The sequence below is a fragment of the Drosophila virilis genome, chromosome 2 (genome assembly GCF_030788295.1).
Source record: "Drosophila virilis strain 15010-1051.87 chromosome 2, Dvir_AGI_RSII-ME, whole genome shotgun sequence".
Taxonomy (NCBI): domain Eukaryota; kingdom Metazoa; phylum Arthropoda; class Insecta; order Diptera; family Drosophilidae; genus Drosophila; species Drosophila virilis.
Genome location: NC_091544.1, coordinates 11192960 through 11209085, shown reverse-complemented (window position 1 = coordinate 11209085; position 16126 = coordinate 11192960). Strand labels below are relative to the sequence as shown.

At 38.9% G+C, this 16126-nt stretch overlaps 2 protein-coding genes across 3 annotated transcripts; one reads left to right on the top strand and one right to left on the bottom strand.

Annotated features, from left to right (window-relative positions):
• The first annotated feature begins 559 nt into the window (after window positions 1–559).
• Window positions 560–1901, top strand: LOC6629913 (uncharacterized). Of its 2 annotated transcripts, none has more exons than XM_070207143.1 (2): window positions 560–743; window positions 932–1901. In XM_070207143.1, the coding sequence occupies exons 1-2, from the start codon at window positions 613–615 to the stop codon at window positions 1899–1901; spliced, it is 1101 nt and encodes a 366-aa protein (XP_070063244.1). In that variant the 5' UTR covers window positions 560–612. The 2 variants fall into 2 exon arrangements, with proteins under 2 accessions (XP_070063244.1, XP_032295126.2); XM_032439235.2 differs by having other exon boundaries at window positions 929–1901.
• Window positions 1902–1909: 8 nt separating this feature from the next.
• Cdk2 (Cyclin-dependent kinase 2) lies at window positions 1910–3800 on the bottom strand. Its single transcript, XM_015172337.3, has 7 exons — window positions 3580–3800; window positions 2994–3189; window positions 2813–2923; window positions 2599–2760; window positions 2345–2542; window positions 2082–2282; window positions 1910–1991 (listed from the first exon to the last, which is right to left on the bottom strand). Exons 1-6 carry the CDS (start codon window positions 3705–3707, stop codon window positions 2133–2135), a joined length of 945 nt encoding a protein of 314 aa, XP_015027823.2. The 5' UTR covers window positions 3708–3800; the 3' UTR covers window positions 1910–1991; window positions 2082–2132.
• Between the last annotated feature and the right edge of the window lie 12326 nt (window positions 3801–16126).

Genomic DNA, 16126 nt, shown 5'->3' with positions numbered 1-16126 from the left:
ATTGGGCTTGATAACCAATTGATGAAGGTGGGCAGGCTTTGGGAAGAACATGGTGGACATGAATATGTTGACTCAGTTAAATCAGCTTAAAATTATGTCTTAAGACTCCCTTATATGCTCGTCAGGTATCATAAATAAAAGACACGCCTTATCGACATAAAAATCAAAATGTTTTTGAAGACTCTTTGATCTAAACTGGTTTAAGAATTTGGCAAAAATGATCGTTGCGTTAAACAAATGGTATGGGTGTATGATGGGTAAATTAGCATATGAATGAATCTGGTGATTGGGAGCTGCCTATGGACAACTGCTCCCAAGCGAAGACTTTCAACGCTTTCAGAACGGGGTTAGTTGGGCCCAGACATGCATACGTATTAATTTGGTTGTTTTGACATGGATATTGTCAAATTGATGCAAAAACTTTCACTGTCCCATCAGTCAGCCAAAATACCATTCAAATCAGCCAAGATCTAAGAATGGTAAAGAAAAGTTAAGTGGGAATTGTGTTGACAATTTAAGTTCAAACTGAATTTAGTATCAGTTGGTTTTAACCCAGCGAAGAACACGGCTGGGTCTTCAGATTTTTACAATATTTTGAAACAAATATTTTCAATGCATTGGCAACTGTGGGCAGCATTCCTGCTACTGGCGTGGCAATCTGCTCCGAACCAGATCCAAGCAGCCAGGACAAATGACTTTAATGTGCGGCAGCATTGGAAGACACAGGTGCAGAAAAATTCTGGGTAAGCAAATTATCTTTGTACTTTTGGTGCGCATAGCTTCGATAATAATTGAAGTTTAAGTTGATGAAACGCAATTCGTCGAGAAAACTGACAAAATGCTCGTAAATATTTGTATTATATATATTTTTATTAATATGTTTTTATGTCTACAATCACATAATACGTCAATTTTCCTTTCCTTTTAGCAGCAGTCAAATTATTTATCCCAGATACCAGTTTATCCAGAGCAGATACCCCAGTGACGGGCTCAAGCGTAATCACAATTTAGCAGGTCAAGCAAAGGCAGCGCCCTCAACCACTACGGAGCGACCTTTTCTGCGTGTCTGGAACAGCTTTTTGCGCAGCGTGCAGCCGAATTTCGGCCTGCAAAATCTGACCAATCCGTTGGTCAACTTGTTCAATAATGGTAACACCAACATCGTTGAAACGCTGCCCGTGCAAGCTGTCTACACTGACGAGCATGAGGATGAGCTGCAGCAGCAACAGTCATCGACATCTGGAACGCAGAGTGCCAATAAACGCAAGCGTAAGCGGCGAAAGCAACAAAAGCGTAGACCAGTCTATGACTCACAGGAACAGGATGATCCTTATGACTACTACGGCGCCCCATTAACCGTGTCGCTGCCACAGCACCAACCAATGTTCTACTATGGTCCGAGCGACTACTACGGCATGCGTCGATTGCAACACTATAATCAGCCAAACTACTATGATCAATACTTTGAAGATAATTTACAGGCAGAAGGTGACGCACAGGATGCTGCCGAGGAGAGCCTGGGTGAACTAAATGCAAAAAAGTATACCGTGCTGCGACCCATCAGCTTGGCTATTAAATTGCCAAGTGAAGAATTATCAGCAGAAACAATACTTGACGAATCAAACGATGATAATTTAGCAAATGAAGACGAAGATGAAAATTACGGAGTCGATACTGAAGGCGGCGTCGGTTCTGCAGCAACCGATGCAACGAACGACGATCATGAGCTCTCTGAGAGCATGCGCAATGCACTTGGGGCATATATGCGAGACGATCACCGCAATCGTCAGCGCCAGCGTCAATCCGACACACATAAAGAAATGGGAGCGCCAGCTAAAGTAAAACCACGCAAGCACCAGCGCTACTTACTTGCTGCACGCCTGGTTAAGAATCATCAATAAACTATGTGTTATTATGAAAATGATGTATATTTTGATGGTGTTTGTTAGTCTGACTGTGGGATGTGTGTTGATGTGAAATGAAGTTGACATCTGCAAAAGGGGAAAAACAAGAGTTAATGTAGTTAGATTTTCTATAATTGCACTAGTTGTATTAACATTGAGGTAGACATATAAACTTACTATACAATCACAGAAAACGTGATAATTATAATGTGGAGCGTAAAGTAGGCGTCAAACGAGCTGCGTAAGCCGTGACGCGTTGCCAGCATTGGGGTCCACAGGCAATGCAACATCTTTCACATGCTGCACATTGTGAAAGTAGGCATGTTGAAGTGCATCCTTGGCAGATATGCGCAGATTTGGATCGTAGCACAGCATCGACTGCAGTTAAGTGTAACATTAAGTAAGCAATGTTTAAGATTTAATCCCGATTGGGGAATTACCATAATGAGATCGTTAGCTTCATGCTCGCGTATGGCCGTTGGCACATTGGATGCCTCCCATTTGGGGAACTTAGCCTTAAAGTCCGGCAGTTGTGTAACACCCGGCCATTTGCTTTCGTCGGGTGTGCTTAGTGTGCGAAAGATGCGGTACAATTGATCGATTTCGCTGTCGCCTGGAAACAACGAACGCCGCATGATCTATAAAGGAAATTCACACTGATAAAGACCACAGATATAAATACTTTATGTCTAACCATTTCGGAAAATATACAGCCCAGGCTCCAGATATCCACGCCCGTCGAATAGAACTTGGTGCCCAACAGTATTTCAGGCGCCCGATACCAAAGTGTTACTACCTCATGTGTATAGGCGCGCATGGGTACATTGAATGCACGAGCCAAACCGAAATCAGCCAGCTGAAATTGGCTTATTAGTAGATAATGATGTAAGCAAGCTGGGGTACACTACCTTAATATTGCCTGCCGTATCAACAAGTAAATTCTGCGGCTTGAGATCCCGATGCAGTATTCTATTCGTGTGGCAAAAGTCGAGCGCATCGAATATCTGATACATATAGCTCTGTAGAATTAATAAACGTGGAAATTAGCATAGAATTTTGTTACAATGACTCTTGAGATAGACCACCCACTTTAATTAGCTGTGGTGTAAAGACATCCTTTTTCTTATCCATAAGTTTCTTGAGATCCATGTTAAGGTACTCGAATATCATGTATAGATTGTTGCCAGATATAACAACATCAAAAAGTTGTACTACATTTTTGTGCTTAAGGTTTTTCAATAGAGATATTTCCCGTATGGCAGTCGATGGTACTCCTTCCGATTCGCTACGAAAACACAGGATAGATTAGCATATAACAAATAATACAACATAAACATACGTATGTACGTAGCCTATATTAATAAATACCGTTGACGCCCTCTGTTGCAGTTGCGTGCACCACGAAGCCGAATCATGTGGTGCTACGTACCTCTAAACAGCGCAACACACACAGTATCCGGGCTTCGTTGTACAGCTGTTGAGCCGGCCAAGCCGTTTGACATTCGTCAAGGACATCAAGGATGCCGCACAGCTGCCAGCAGATGCGTGTCAATAACTTGCCACCAGCCATCGAATTTGGCGTTTATGCATCTTAGCATCTACATTACTTGCATCGATGCATTCTTGAGTTGCGGCCACATCAATTGGATCCTTCATCCTTTTGACTGCTACATACCCTTCTAGGCGGATTTTCTTGAGTGCGACGTCCTGGCCGGTTTGATTGTTGCACGCTTTGTACACAATGCCGTATGTGCCTTCGCCGATTTTCTCGGCGCGTTGAAAGTTGTCTAAAGCAGTTGTCATTGCTTCTAAATAAACGCAGAAAATGTTTAACGGGTCAGATTTGGCATAAACTTCCCTCCAAATTTTGTAATATAGCTCTCATAGTGATGGCAGAAGCGACATCACGCTTTAAAAGTTAATAATTCAATATATCGATTGTCTTTAGTATCGATTGACTTGGGCGAATACATCGATTACAAGTATCGATATAGCAAGAGAACAGGATAGTAATCGAATAAATAATCCTTATGTACATAACATTGTAAATTACATTGTAAATATAATAGTTAATTGCTTAGCTGGTGCTAAATCATGCTCACGAGTAAATAACAGACATATATAATACTAAAATATACCAACTACATATCACATTATTTCCAGCAAGCATTCATGTTAAGTAAACACTCGCAATTATTTCAAGAGTGGTTTATATTACAAGAGTTGGTTTTTGTATGGTTGTTGTGTGTTTTTGTTTACTGTAGTATTGTGTTCTTAAACATGCAGGTTTCGCGGCTAGTACATGGTATTAGAGACAGCGAATTGCTGTCTTATATATACCAAACAACCCAACGAAGCCTAAAAGAGTTTGTTCAAATATAAAGTATTGTTTTAATTTTCTTAAAATTAATTTTTTATTTTTACCCTTATTCGATGGAAGCTTATTTATTTTGATAAAATAGGAAGGAAAAGGAAATATTCCTTTCTATTTATTTCATGTCTGAGATTTTTGATGTACTACAATTTTCGTTATTTTAAAATTTGTGTTATTAAAAAATAACTATTTTTTTTTTAAATTTTGTTTTAAAGTTTTGCTTCAAACTTTCCTCGAAAGTAAATTTATTTACCCCCTCAGGCAGTTAAGAAAAATATATTGTTAACGAATTGTAAATAAACAATATTTTTGTAAGGTAATATTCAAGGTTGAAGTTGTATTCTTTACATAATATATTTTTCGGCTTTTTTTATTGTAAGCACTATTTTTAATCTTGGCGATTAAAAGCCTATTATTTGATTGATATAATGTTGGAGGATTTAAAATTTTAATTGCATGCAATTTGCCCGAAGGGAATACTGTGAAATTCAATTCCTGTTGTTTACATGCTTTGGCAGGCTCAGCTTATGGGTGATTATTCACCCTTTCCCAGGAAAAGGAAATATTCCTCTCTATTTATTTCATGTTTGAGATTTATGTACTAAAATTTTCGTTATTTTAAAATTTGTGTTATTAAAAAATAAATATATTTTTTTAAATTTTGTTTTAAAGTTTTGCTTCAAACTTTCCTCGAAAGTAAATTTATTTACCCCCTCAGGCAGTTAAGAAAAATATATTGTTAACGAATTGTAAATAAACAATATTTTTGTAAGGTAATATTCAAGGTTGAAGTTGTATTCTTTACATAATATATTTTTCGGCTTTTTTTATTGTAAGCACTATTTTTAATCTTGGCGATTAAAAGCCTATTATTTGATTGATATAATGTTGGAGGATTTAAAATTTTAATTGCATGCAATTTGCCCGAAGGGAATACTGTGAAATTCAATTCCTGTTGTTTACATGCTTTGGCAGGCTCAGCTTATGGGTGATTATTCACCCTTTCCCAGGAAAAGGAAATATTCCTTTCTATTTATTTCATGTTTGAGATTTATGTACTAAAATTTTCGTTATTTTAAAATTTGTGTTATTAAAAAATAAATATTTTTTTTTAAATTTTGTTTTAAAGTTTTGCTTCAAACTTTCCTCGAAAGTAAATTTATTTACCCCCTCAGGCAGTTAAGAAAAATATATTGTTAACGAATTGTAAATAAACAATATTTTTGTAAGGTAATATTCAAGGTTGAAGTTGTATTCTTTACATAATATATTTTTCGGCTTTTTTTATTGTAAGCACTATTTTTAATCTTGGCGATTAAAAGCCTATTATTTGATTGCTATAATGTTGGAGGATTTAAAATTTTAATTGCATGCAATTTGCCCGAAGGGAATACTGTGAAATTCAATTCCTGTTGTTTACATGCTTTGGCAGGCTCAGCTTATGGGTGATTATTCACCCTTTCCCAGTCGACCCATTGGTTGCGAGCTGCGAGTTGCTCAATTTGTGTTTTACGTGTTTCAATAAAAATGCCATAAAAGAGTGTTTGTCTTGGGGCTGCTACTGGTTGTTTATGTGGGGATATGGTGCAAGTATTTTGCGTGCTGCTTTGACAGACATTCGCGTGCAAATGTTTTGTTTTTATTTCCCCTGTTCAGTGGCGGGGGGTGTGTGGGTCGGAGGGCGTTTGTTGCCAACCTTCTCGGAATCACGTTTAATGGGACATTAATCATGGCTGACAGGGCGAGCGGGACAGCGCAACGGATGCATAATCAGCTCATAACTAATAGTCATTTGGTGACTAAATTAAACGCCTTCAGCGCCCAACATCCACCTGACCTCAAGGACATTACGCGCTGCTCGTACGCAACGAGCGACAACAATTAGCAAGAACTTACAGGAAAACAAGCTGCCAGCAGGCAGGAACTACTTGTAAATATCTTAGGAAGGAACCGAGTACCAAGTGAGTGCAGAGACAACTGCAGCCGCTTAGAGCTTGGAGTTGAATTTATGACTGAAAGCGTTGGGTAATTCCCAAACTCGATGCTGTGCACAATGTTTGTTTGTGGTTGCTTGATAAGGTGGCAGTGGTTCGCCTCTGTTTGGCACAGTTAAATATAAATTATGCAATGCTGATATGTACTTCAGGTTTTTGGCGCCAACCAAGTGCCGCAAAATATGTAAAAAAATTGCAATTTAGCAGTGTCGAGCAAATAAAAAGTGTGTACCAAAAGGTTCGCCCATCTAATGACCAAAGTTGGTGGGCAAATTCGGGCAGTAATTACATTGGCAGCAGCGACGACAATGAGCAACCCGGCCAACCCAAACCCAAATGCAAACCCCATTTTCCGTGGAAGTTCCGTGTGATTTATGCATTTGGGTTACGGCTCCAATGAGTTACTTGGCGTAAATAACTTGGAGGCACAATTTATTAACGGTGCAATAGAAAATTTAGGTACAGCCACAACGGGATGCCAGTTAAGTGAAAACTTTGTAATTTGTATACGTACTCTGGCATTTCGGCATTCTATGCTTTTTCGCTCTTTTTTTTTTTGCTATGCATTAATCTTAACAGTCCAACATTTTATCATGGATATTCAGTTGTTCTTATTTGTACCCAACACTTCTGAGTGGCCAAACATCTGTTTCGATTCCCGACTGAATTTCCCAGATTTCCATTTAGCTTATTTACTCATGCTTTAATTACTGAGTGCGAAATATAAGCCTTAGCTTTTATTGAATTTTCACAACGGTTTTGGTTGATGGTACTTTAGTTTATATTTCATTTAATTTACATTTTTAGTTCCATTAGTATCAAATTACTTAAATTGTGCGGAGAATTCAGAAGTCGAGCATCGCCACGAATAAATGGGCATGATTTTTAATAAAAAGAAAAAAATTGCAATTCGCTTGAATTGTTCATGTTTTTGCAATTGTATATTTCAATTAATTGAGTTGCCAGCAAAAAAAAAAAAAAAAAAACCAAACAACATAAATAATTAAAGGCTTCACTGCATTTATTTGCATATTTAAAGCATGCATGGAATCTCAAAAGCCTAATTGAACGTAATGAAAATAATTAAATGGGGTTTTTTTCACAGTTGTTCATTCACTTTAAAAAAAAAAATTTAAAAGAGAGTAGAATTAAGGTGGGCAAATAAAATGCAAGTGCACTAAAAGTCGAGTCCTTTCAGAGCCACAGGATGTCACCTTAAAGGTTCAAATGTCAAAGTTTATTAACGAAACAAGGCCAACGGGAATTGTGGCTAGAACAGTTGCAGCTTTCGCTGGTAATTACTGCTAACGAGCAGGCGGCGCGTGTGCTAGAGTAACAATGCCACAGGATATTGACACACAGGAAATGCAATAACAGCGAGTGTGCAACAACGTCAATAACAACAACAACACATACTAATGCAGTGTAAATCCGAGCATTGTCATCAATTGAAGCAAAAATTCAGCTTGTAAACTCGGCACAAAATCAAAACAGTTACAAAGTTCGCTTACATAGCTATATAAAATATGTGTATAGGCAAGTTGCAGGACACCCACACATACATACACACAGACACCCACACACACACACACACACACGGCTAGCGGTTACTAGTGCGAACAGCTAAGCTGGCAATGAGGCCAACAATGCGACCGCAACAACAACTGCAGCCAATGCTCGAGGCAACTGCCGCTGCTTGAATTTAATTCCAATTGAATTGCGTTCAACAACGGCTTTCATTCCATCATCCAAGTATGTGTGTGTGTGTGTGTGAGTCTGTGTGTGTCTATATGTGGGCAATCGTGTGTAAAGCCAATGGGGGCGCTTCTTTTTTTTTTTTGCTGGACGCGCGCAACTTTCTTTCTTAGTTTAAAATAAATAAAAATGGTTAAATATAAAATATAGTATGTGGCGATAAGCGGTAATGATTTCTGCTGGCAGTGAATGCTCAATAACATAAAAGGGACAAAGAACAAAAAGTGAATATGATAAAAAATAAATGAATGCAACTGCCTAACAGAATATTAAATATCAGCTAAAAACCTCTGTGATACATAATAACAACCCAGCTGGTTTTTACCCGGACTAAATTCTGTATATTGCACCAATAATCAGACTGTGTAAAACCAAGAGAACTTATCTATTAGAATTGTCGGTCGAAAATCAAATATAGTCAAAATTAAATGAAAATTCATTGTTTATATTTTCCTTAACCCCTTGAGGGCCAAGTAATATGCCTTGTTGGTTGCACGATTTGTCTTTCCATTGGCACTTCGTTTAAGATCGTTCACAATGATAGCCCCACCGTTTAAGGGTTTGTGCTTTTCCACCACATGGATTTTCACATAGTCCACATGGCTCCATGCCCGGCTTCTTGACTACAGCAGCGTCAGCCTCAGTTTCACAATGGTTAACTGCTCGTAAGAAATGCTTAACGAATGAAACGCGTGGTTATGTCTAGCCACAATGAACACAATATCCATCTGATATAGACCTGGTTGGCGCATGTAGCTGGCCACGCGCATGGAATTCAGGAGAAACTCTTCACGGGCTGGTACGGTATTTTCCGTAACTGAAATCTGACATCGACAAGATTTTTCATATCGCTCAGTACGCACGCAATTGCGAAATCTTACCTGCGGTACCTTATTGGGAGGTCATCCCATTTCTTGCTTCTTGCTTCTATTATTGGCCAGAATTCGTGAACGCAATCAGGTTTTATAACCGGATATTTGATAAGAGAACTTTTTTTGCCCAGCTATTACTAACATATATTTCCCCTTCTTAGTAGACATGTTGATTATATTAGTAAAAATTTTGTAGATTCAAAATAAATATGATGTATTATTGTAAGCCTCAATCAAATATGAATTATTATGTAGATCAACAGCTACATTGTGTGTATTTAAAATCTGATATTGTGTTTCCTTATGACTTTTGGCTGAACGGAGCTAAAATACTTTAAGGGCATCTTGAAATCAAAATAAACGATTTCTTTATCTATTTTCATATGAAAACTAAAACATAAGCCTTGTACGCTGTGGAAATATCAAGATGATTGCTTTTGATTTTGCTCATTCCCCATCCCACGCGATAGAGCTCAGACTAGGCCGAAGAGACAATTTATCTCTCTCTGAATTTAACTTGCCACGCATCAATGTTTATAAGGCAAACCACACACGGACACACACACATACACACATACACAGTTACATGGGCGCTATTCAAACATATTATGTGCATGAGTTTGGGGGAAGTTTAAAAGTTGTTCATGCCTGGCATTTGGGATTTGTTGCAATATTGTAGAGCGGCGTTGGGTTTGCCCTGTTTCGTATGCGCCACGTTGCGTATACGCGTCGTGCGCCAGCCAGCCAGCCAGCCAGCCAGCCAGCCAGCCCCAAAGCAGCCCAGCTGACAAACAGCGGCAACAACAGCTAGACAAACACAATCACGCACACACACACTCACACACATTTGTGTATCTATTCGGATGTAGCATAATGGTTGCTGAGCTGGGCCTGTGCAAATCCGGCAGAATCTTCCGCACATTCTCGTAAATAAGTTTGCAAAAAGGAAGCGGGCGATAGAAAAGGGCGAAATAGGCGACGCATCGCTGGCGTTGCTTACAAAAAGGATTGTTGTCGCTGTCGGGAATGCCACGATAAATGGCACAAGTTCACATTAAGTGTGAAAAATCTATAAAAAGTTATAAAAGTGTCATTAGCGCAACAATAGGATACCATCAGAAGGCAGACAGCTCCTGTATGAACGAACAGCTACATATATAAATACATATGTGCTACTTATTATTATATGTTCTGCTCTGTCTGAAATCCCTCTATGCGTACTGGGATTTGGTGTGTGTGCTGCATTTAAGCCTTGTTGCGTTACTTGTTGCCAACTTTTTGCATGTGGCGACATTTTACTTACCACTTACCATTTCAATGAAGCCCACATTAAGTTTGTCTCTTAGCTGGTCTCTGGTTTTAGCTAGCGGGTCCCAATTTTAACTACACTTAAAGCTCATTAAAAGGTTTTCCATGTACGAGGACAAAAGTAAATAGGATCAGACTGTCTGACTTTACGTCTGTCTAACCAGGGCTTGCGTTGATTTGCCGCCTTTTATTTTCAGCTGGATGTCAAGTATTAACTGAAAATTAAGCATCCGATTAGAACGTGTGGCCTAGCTCAAAGTTTGTAATTAATCTAGCTTGAAGCTTCCAAAATGTTTAAAGCAGTGATAAAGAGGAGCAGAGTGCTGCAAAATATTTGTATAAGATGGGAGTGTTCGACTGGCAAATGTTGTTGATGAGGGATTTATGATTTGCCAACGCCAGCTGAGCATTAAATCTTTGCGAAACATTATGCCTTTCTTGCTCTCAAATACCAAACCTATGCCATATTATGATTTGTCAATATTTAATGACTCAACTTGTAGTTCGTTGTGGCTTTAGGCTACTTTAATTGACTTATTTTGTAACACAGCAAATATAATGTCGCATTGAATATATTGCCTGAAGATTTACTTTCTTTAGGTTTTGGCTTTGACAAATGTCAGCGAAGTGGATTATGTAATTTATTTTATTCTACCTATAGCCCAACTGTCATTTGGACGCAAAATCAAAGTTTGTCCAACCGGCTTAGAGCCGCAGGCGAGCCAAACTTTTGCGAAAGTAACGCAAAAAGTTGACTGTGTAGATGGCAGACTTTAATTAAAGCCCTCGGCAATGGGTAGTGAAAGCAACAGGTGATTTTTTGTAAGTTGCGGTCAGACAAGAAGCTGACAGTTCTGCAACAGCGATACTAAAAATACTTGACTATTTTAAAGGTTTTTTTTTCTTTGCTGATTTTTTAAATTTAATTTTAAGCTCCCTTTAAATATTTTGTAAAAGTTTATTACCAATTTGAAGCAGTTTGAACGAGATTATTCTCGTATTATGCAATTGGGAGCATTTACTTTGTTATTTCTACTGTTGTTGCGTTCCATTCCAGCGTGCCAAATGCCAACATGTTCCTGGAAAGTGCCTTCCACATGGTGGGTGTCTCTGCTGGCTTCAGCCAGTTGCCAGTTGCCAGTTAGCTAGCGGCTGCCAACAAATAAGCAACGAATGCTACGGCGCATGAGTTGCTTTAGTATATGTATGTGATATAAGACGACTTTACTTTCACCTGTAGGCCACATGTAAGATTTTTCATATTTTTTGTTGTCATATAAATCAAACTTATAGAAATGTAATGCAGTTGAATAAGAAATATCAAATGCCATAGAAACTGGCAGCTGGCAACAAACTGTTGAAATGCGGTCGCCCCTGCGCCAGGCGGCTCACATGTCGTATACGCAATCGACAATTGCCGCAAATGCGTGTGCAAGTGTGCCCGAGGCTTCCAGCAACAGGCCATTGACTGTGCCTCAAACAGCAACTTCAGCAGCAGCAGCAGCATTAACATCACAGTTAGCAACAATTGAATCTGCGCCCAAGTCACGCAGCTGTCTCACTTCTGCCAACTTGAAACATTATTTCACATTTTATTCGATTTTAATTTATTGTTTTCTTCGTTTCTGCGTTTACTTTTGCTCATTGCCACGTTTGACATGCTGACATTTCACTGAATTTTTTATTTTTCATTTTAAGGAATTTAATGTTCTTTTTTGCGTTTTTCCGCTTTGCCTTTTGGCTGTTCTCTGTGTTAGCTTTTAGCTGGCGGTTGTTTCTTATCCACTTGCTTTTTTTTTGGTTAAAAATCTCTTGACATAACGATTGGCCCTGTGGATAAATGAAAGAAACACAAAAATTAAATTAAGAGCCTTACTTTCTAAATCAACATGCAAATATCAAGATGTAGGTCGAAGCAAAATGTCGAGGGTGTTTCAATATTTTTGACATATTGACTGCGTGTCATATTAAGTTAGTTTGGCTTAACTAAAGCTGAATTCGTAAAGCGAACACAGTCTGCGTTTAACAGGTGCTTGTACCTTAACTAAAATATTTTTGTTGAGCCTTTTGAACTAAATAATGCATGCAGATTATATGTTGTACTTAACCCTGTTTAAGCTTTAACAAGTCGAATAACATTTAAATTAATTTCCTTTATAAATTTGTATACAACTTTAAAATTAAATACGCTTGATATTTCCTGATTATCATGGGTGCCTTTGCCCATAATTTGTGCCTGTCCAACAAGCGTCTAATTAGATTTCGCCGCATTTGTTTTTAGCCTCCGACTAGTCGAACGTAATTAACAGATTTTGGCATTGATGTTGCACATAATTTTTAAGCTGTCATCTCAATGTGTGCACTCATTTTACCAACTGCACAACAACAATAGAGGCTCATTTCTCGCCCGTTCCCTATTCGCAACCTGCCTGCCGACGTCTGTTTGACTGCCATGGCAACTGTGCAGGACCTGGAACTTGTTTCCAAAATTGGGCAGCTCGCCGTTGTGGTTGCCGTAATTACTTTGTTAATGCGCAGCGTATTAAATCTGAAAATTAAATTCGGAGTCGCAGACTTAAACAGAAAATTTCAACCGCAATTTGTCTTTAAAATTTGAAGAGCTGAAATACAGGGCAACCCTTTTGCAGGACTTTGGCTCTTATCACCTTTTTAGCTGGAAAGGATATGTAATCATTAGCCAGTTAGGAAATACACAGAAATATGTATGTACATATGTGATTCACAAAAGAAAAGGTTTTTGATAATAAAATATTTATAATTTGTCATATCAGATAACTTTGAACTGAACGAATATATAAGTTTTTAAATCGACTGGAAATTGAAACAGCCGAGTGGGCATTTATTTTCTTTAAGACTTTCTTTCTGAGAAATATTTACTAGAAATAAACTTATTTTAAGTCCTTACTCAACTGCTAAAAGCTCTCTCCCGACTAACAGCTTTATTCGACTTATCATCTTAATAATAGCCACAACAAGTTTCCTTTCGACTCTGATATAAAATACGCCAATAATTTCTTGGGCAAGTTTAGGTAAATATTTACACAAGGGTCGCTGGCAGGGGATGCGGCTGGCAACGACGATTCCTTTGGTTTGCTTTTATCGATAATTAAATTAGAAGGGGAGTCACAGCTTGGCCAAGCAGCGCAATTAAAGGTTACGATGAAAAGCGAGCAACAGGTGTTGACTTTTTTAGCATTTTGCTGCCAATTTCACTTCGTTACTTTTGAGGGCTTTAAGTGATTTGGTGACAGTTCCATGAACTGTTTTGTATATGACTGGTTGCTTGTAAACTTGGTTTTTAGAATTTTGCGCATTTGTAATTGAGTTGCTGAACTGCAGCTGCTACTTTCGCCAGATTGAGAGCCAGAACTGGGCTGCTGCAAGTCTGATGCTTTCTGCATTACTTTTGTACACCAGCAAGGACATGCTCCGTCGAGTGGGTGTGAGCGTGTAAAATGAAAAATGTGACTTCTGTTTATTTAGTTGCATGTAATTGCATTTTACAAGCTGTAATTTGATTGCGTTGTCCTTTGACTCTATTTCATTAGGGACACATTCAGTTAAATGCTGCAACAAATTGCCAGAAAAGGCAGCAAACCACACACAACAACCACACTGCACCACTTTGAACCACACAGTTCTGTATAGTTTTTGCAATCTAACAGCTATGGTACCCAGTACTTCGTTCTTGGTAATCTTCCTTGCCAACCACATGCAATTTGCAAGCAAAGCCAAGACAAAGTTTCAAGTTCCATTAAGTTCACACAAACAGCATGAAGTGCATATGTGTTTGAGTTTATGTGTGTGTGTGTGTGGCATGCCAGTCAAATAGTGGTAAATGTCAAGTTGAGGAACCCCAGCCAAGACGCCTGTCTGGTTGACGTCAGTGGCGATTGATTTTTATTGCTCTGTGCCCAATGCCCGCAGTCATGAGCCTTAAGATACGGCCAACCCAAGATTCAACTGGCATGAAAACTTTGACGCAAGTCTCGTTATGTTGCGTGTGGCAATTTTTAATGGACGCTTTTTTTTGTTTTTTTTTTTTTATGCCGCCTCCCCCATTTCGCTTGAAGTTGCCCCCTAATTCGTCGGATTTGTAAAGCAATTTTGATTGTTTGCGTAGGCGCTTCTTGGCGTGGAATTTGTTTGCCCGCGGCATTGGGTGGCCGGAATATTAAATGCAGACTGCCGTTGGCTTTAATTGTGAATGAACGTGTTAAGCCAGACTGAGAACAAACTCAAAGCCCAGCTGCAGCTGAAGCTTTTTAAATCATCAGGAGGAACTGGTAGTCAGCGGATAAATGGCAAAGGCAACACCCAAATCTTTCAACTGGTCCCAACTAATTTCTCAAAGGATTTGGGGCAACGCGTTGGCAATGTTGTCTTTGTTTTGGGCGTTAACATGTTAAGAATTTGGGTTTCGATTACAGCTGCGCCAATTTAGGGTCAGCTTGTGCTTGTGTCTACTAGACACTGGATTCTGGGTCATTGAATGCTGCAGCACATTAGCAGGGATTTGCCGCCGCCACTGGGCTGGTCATTGGTCCATGTGCTGCTGCTTACACTTGTAAGCCCTCGACTGATTGCCACGTATTGATTGGCTGTGGTACACTGTGGCGTATGAGTAATGTGAGCAGCTTATTTCTAATATCAAGTAAATCACATTGAAATTTGGTGGGCGTCATGAAACAGCAGAACAGCTGAAAATGGAAATGAATAGAAAACTTATAAATAACGCCATGATCATTAATAAACATTTCTGCCAGACAATTGTGGCAGACAGCTGCTGTCAAAGTCCTCTGGCCACTTGAATATGCAACCAAATCCTTTGGCAGTCTTCAATTCGCATCGTGTTTTGACTTTGGTTAGCCAAAAGAAAGTCCTGCAACTAGCAGCTGCTGCTATTAAGTGCTTTCAGGTTTTTGGTTTTCCGGCTTTTGGTTTTCAACAGACACCAGTGTGAAATAAATGGTTGTATGCCACAAATCTGATTTGTGGCAGCCACAGCAACTGTTGTGGCATTAAATATACTTAAATACAGCACAGCAGCAGCATTATTCTGGTTTGCTAAATGTGAACCTGCCAACTCAAATATACTGATTTTTAATGTTTTTCTCAACCTGTTGCTGTCAGGTCTGAACAAATGAGTTGGCGGCATCTGCTGCCAGGCAATGTGTGGCTGCTATTCATGGTTCCATTACGAATTCGACAGCCAAATATCGCATATAATTGAGTCTAAAGTACTTCATTTTGGGCATAAACACGTTCGACTACTTATTTTGTGCTATTTATTAATAAACCACAAGAAAGTTATGCGTAGCCCATCACAGCCACGTGTAAACAGCCACAACCACAAATAACAATTCAATTTCAGCTCAATACAAATACACAGACACACACAGAAGCACACACACACACACACATATAAATAATACATCATTGCTGCCTAGTTGCAGGTAAGAAATTATTGACATACGTCAAATGGCCTAACATGGAAGTGAGTGTGTTTGTGTGTGTGTGTTTGCGGCACAACAATCAAACAAAATGAGAAGGCATTTGACTTTTTGGTTAGGCTTATTTCGTCTTTATGGCATTTTTGCTTATCGAATTTTTGTGTGCACAAATATGTGATACCTCCCCGCGTGCGCCAAACAAAGATAGCAACACGTTCTGTAGAACGAGAAAGAAAGAGCAAGTGTCTGTGTAACTGAGATTCAGTATTCAGTTTAGTTTTGTTGTAAGACTTCCCACTTGTCTGTCACATATTCAATTTATTTAATAGAATTTTGTTATTTGTTACGTGTGGCAAATGTGAAATAAATTATTGGCCCGGTTACATGTTAGTGTATGTGAGCGTGTGTGTGTCTACCTTGGCAGCTTTGTTATATATTTGTAGTT

Coding starts and splice junctions, on each gene's coding strand:
- LOC6629913 (XM_032439235.2), top strand. CDS start 613: ATGCATTGGCAACTGTGGGCAGCATTCCTGCTACTGGCGTGGCAATCT. Junction 744..928: donor CAGGTGCAGAAAAATTCTGG/GTAAGCAAATTA, acceptor CTTTCCTTTTAG/CAGCAGTCAAATTATTTATC.
- Cdk2 (XM_015172337.3), bottom strand. CDS start 3,707: ATGACAACTGCTTTAGACAACTTTCAACGCGCCGAGAAAATCGGCGAA. Junction 2,543..2,598: donor GCTGTATATTTTCCGAAATG/GTTAGACATAAA, acceptor TTTCCTTTATAG/ATCATGCGGCGTTCGTTGTT. Junction 2,283..2,344: donor AAGCTAACGATCTCATTATG/GTAATTCCCCAA, acceptor ACTTAACTGCAG/TCGATGCTGTGCTACGATCC.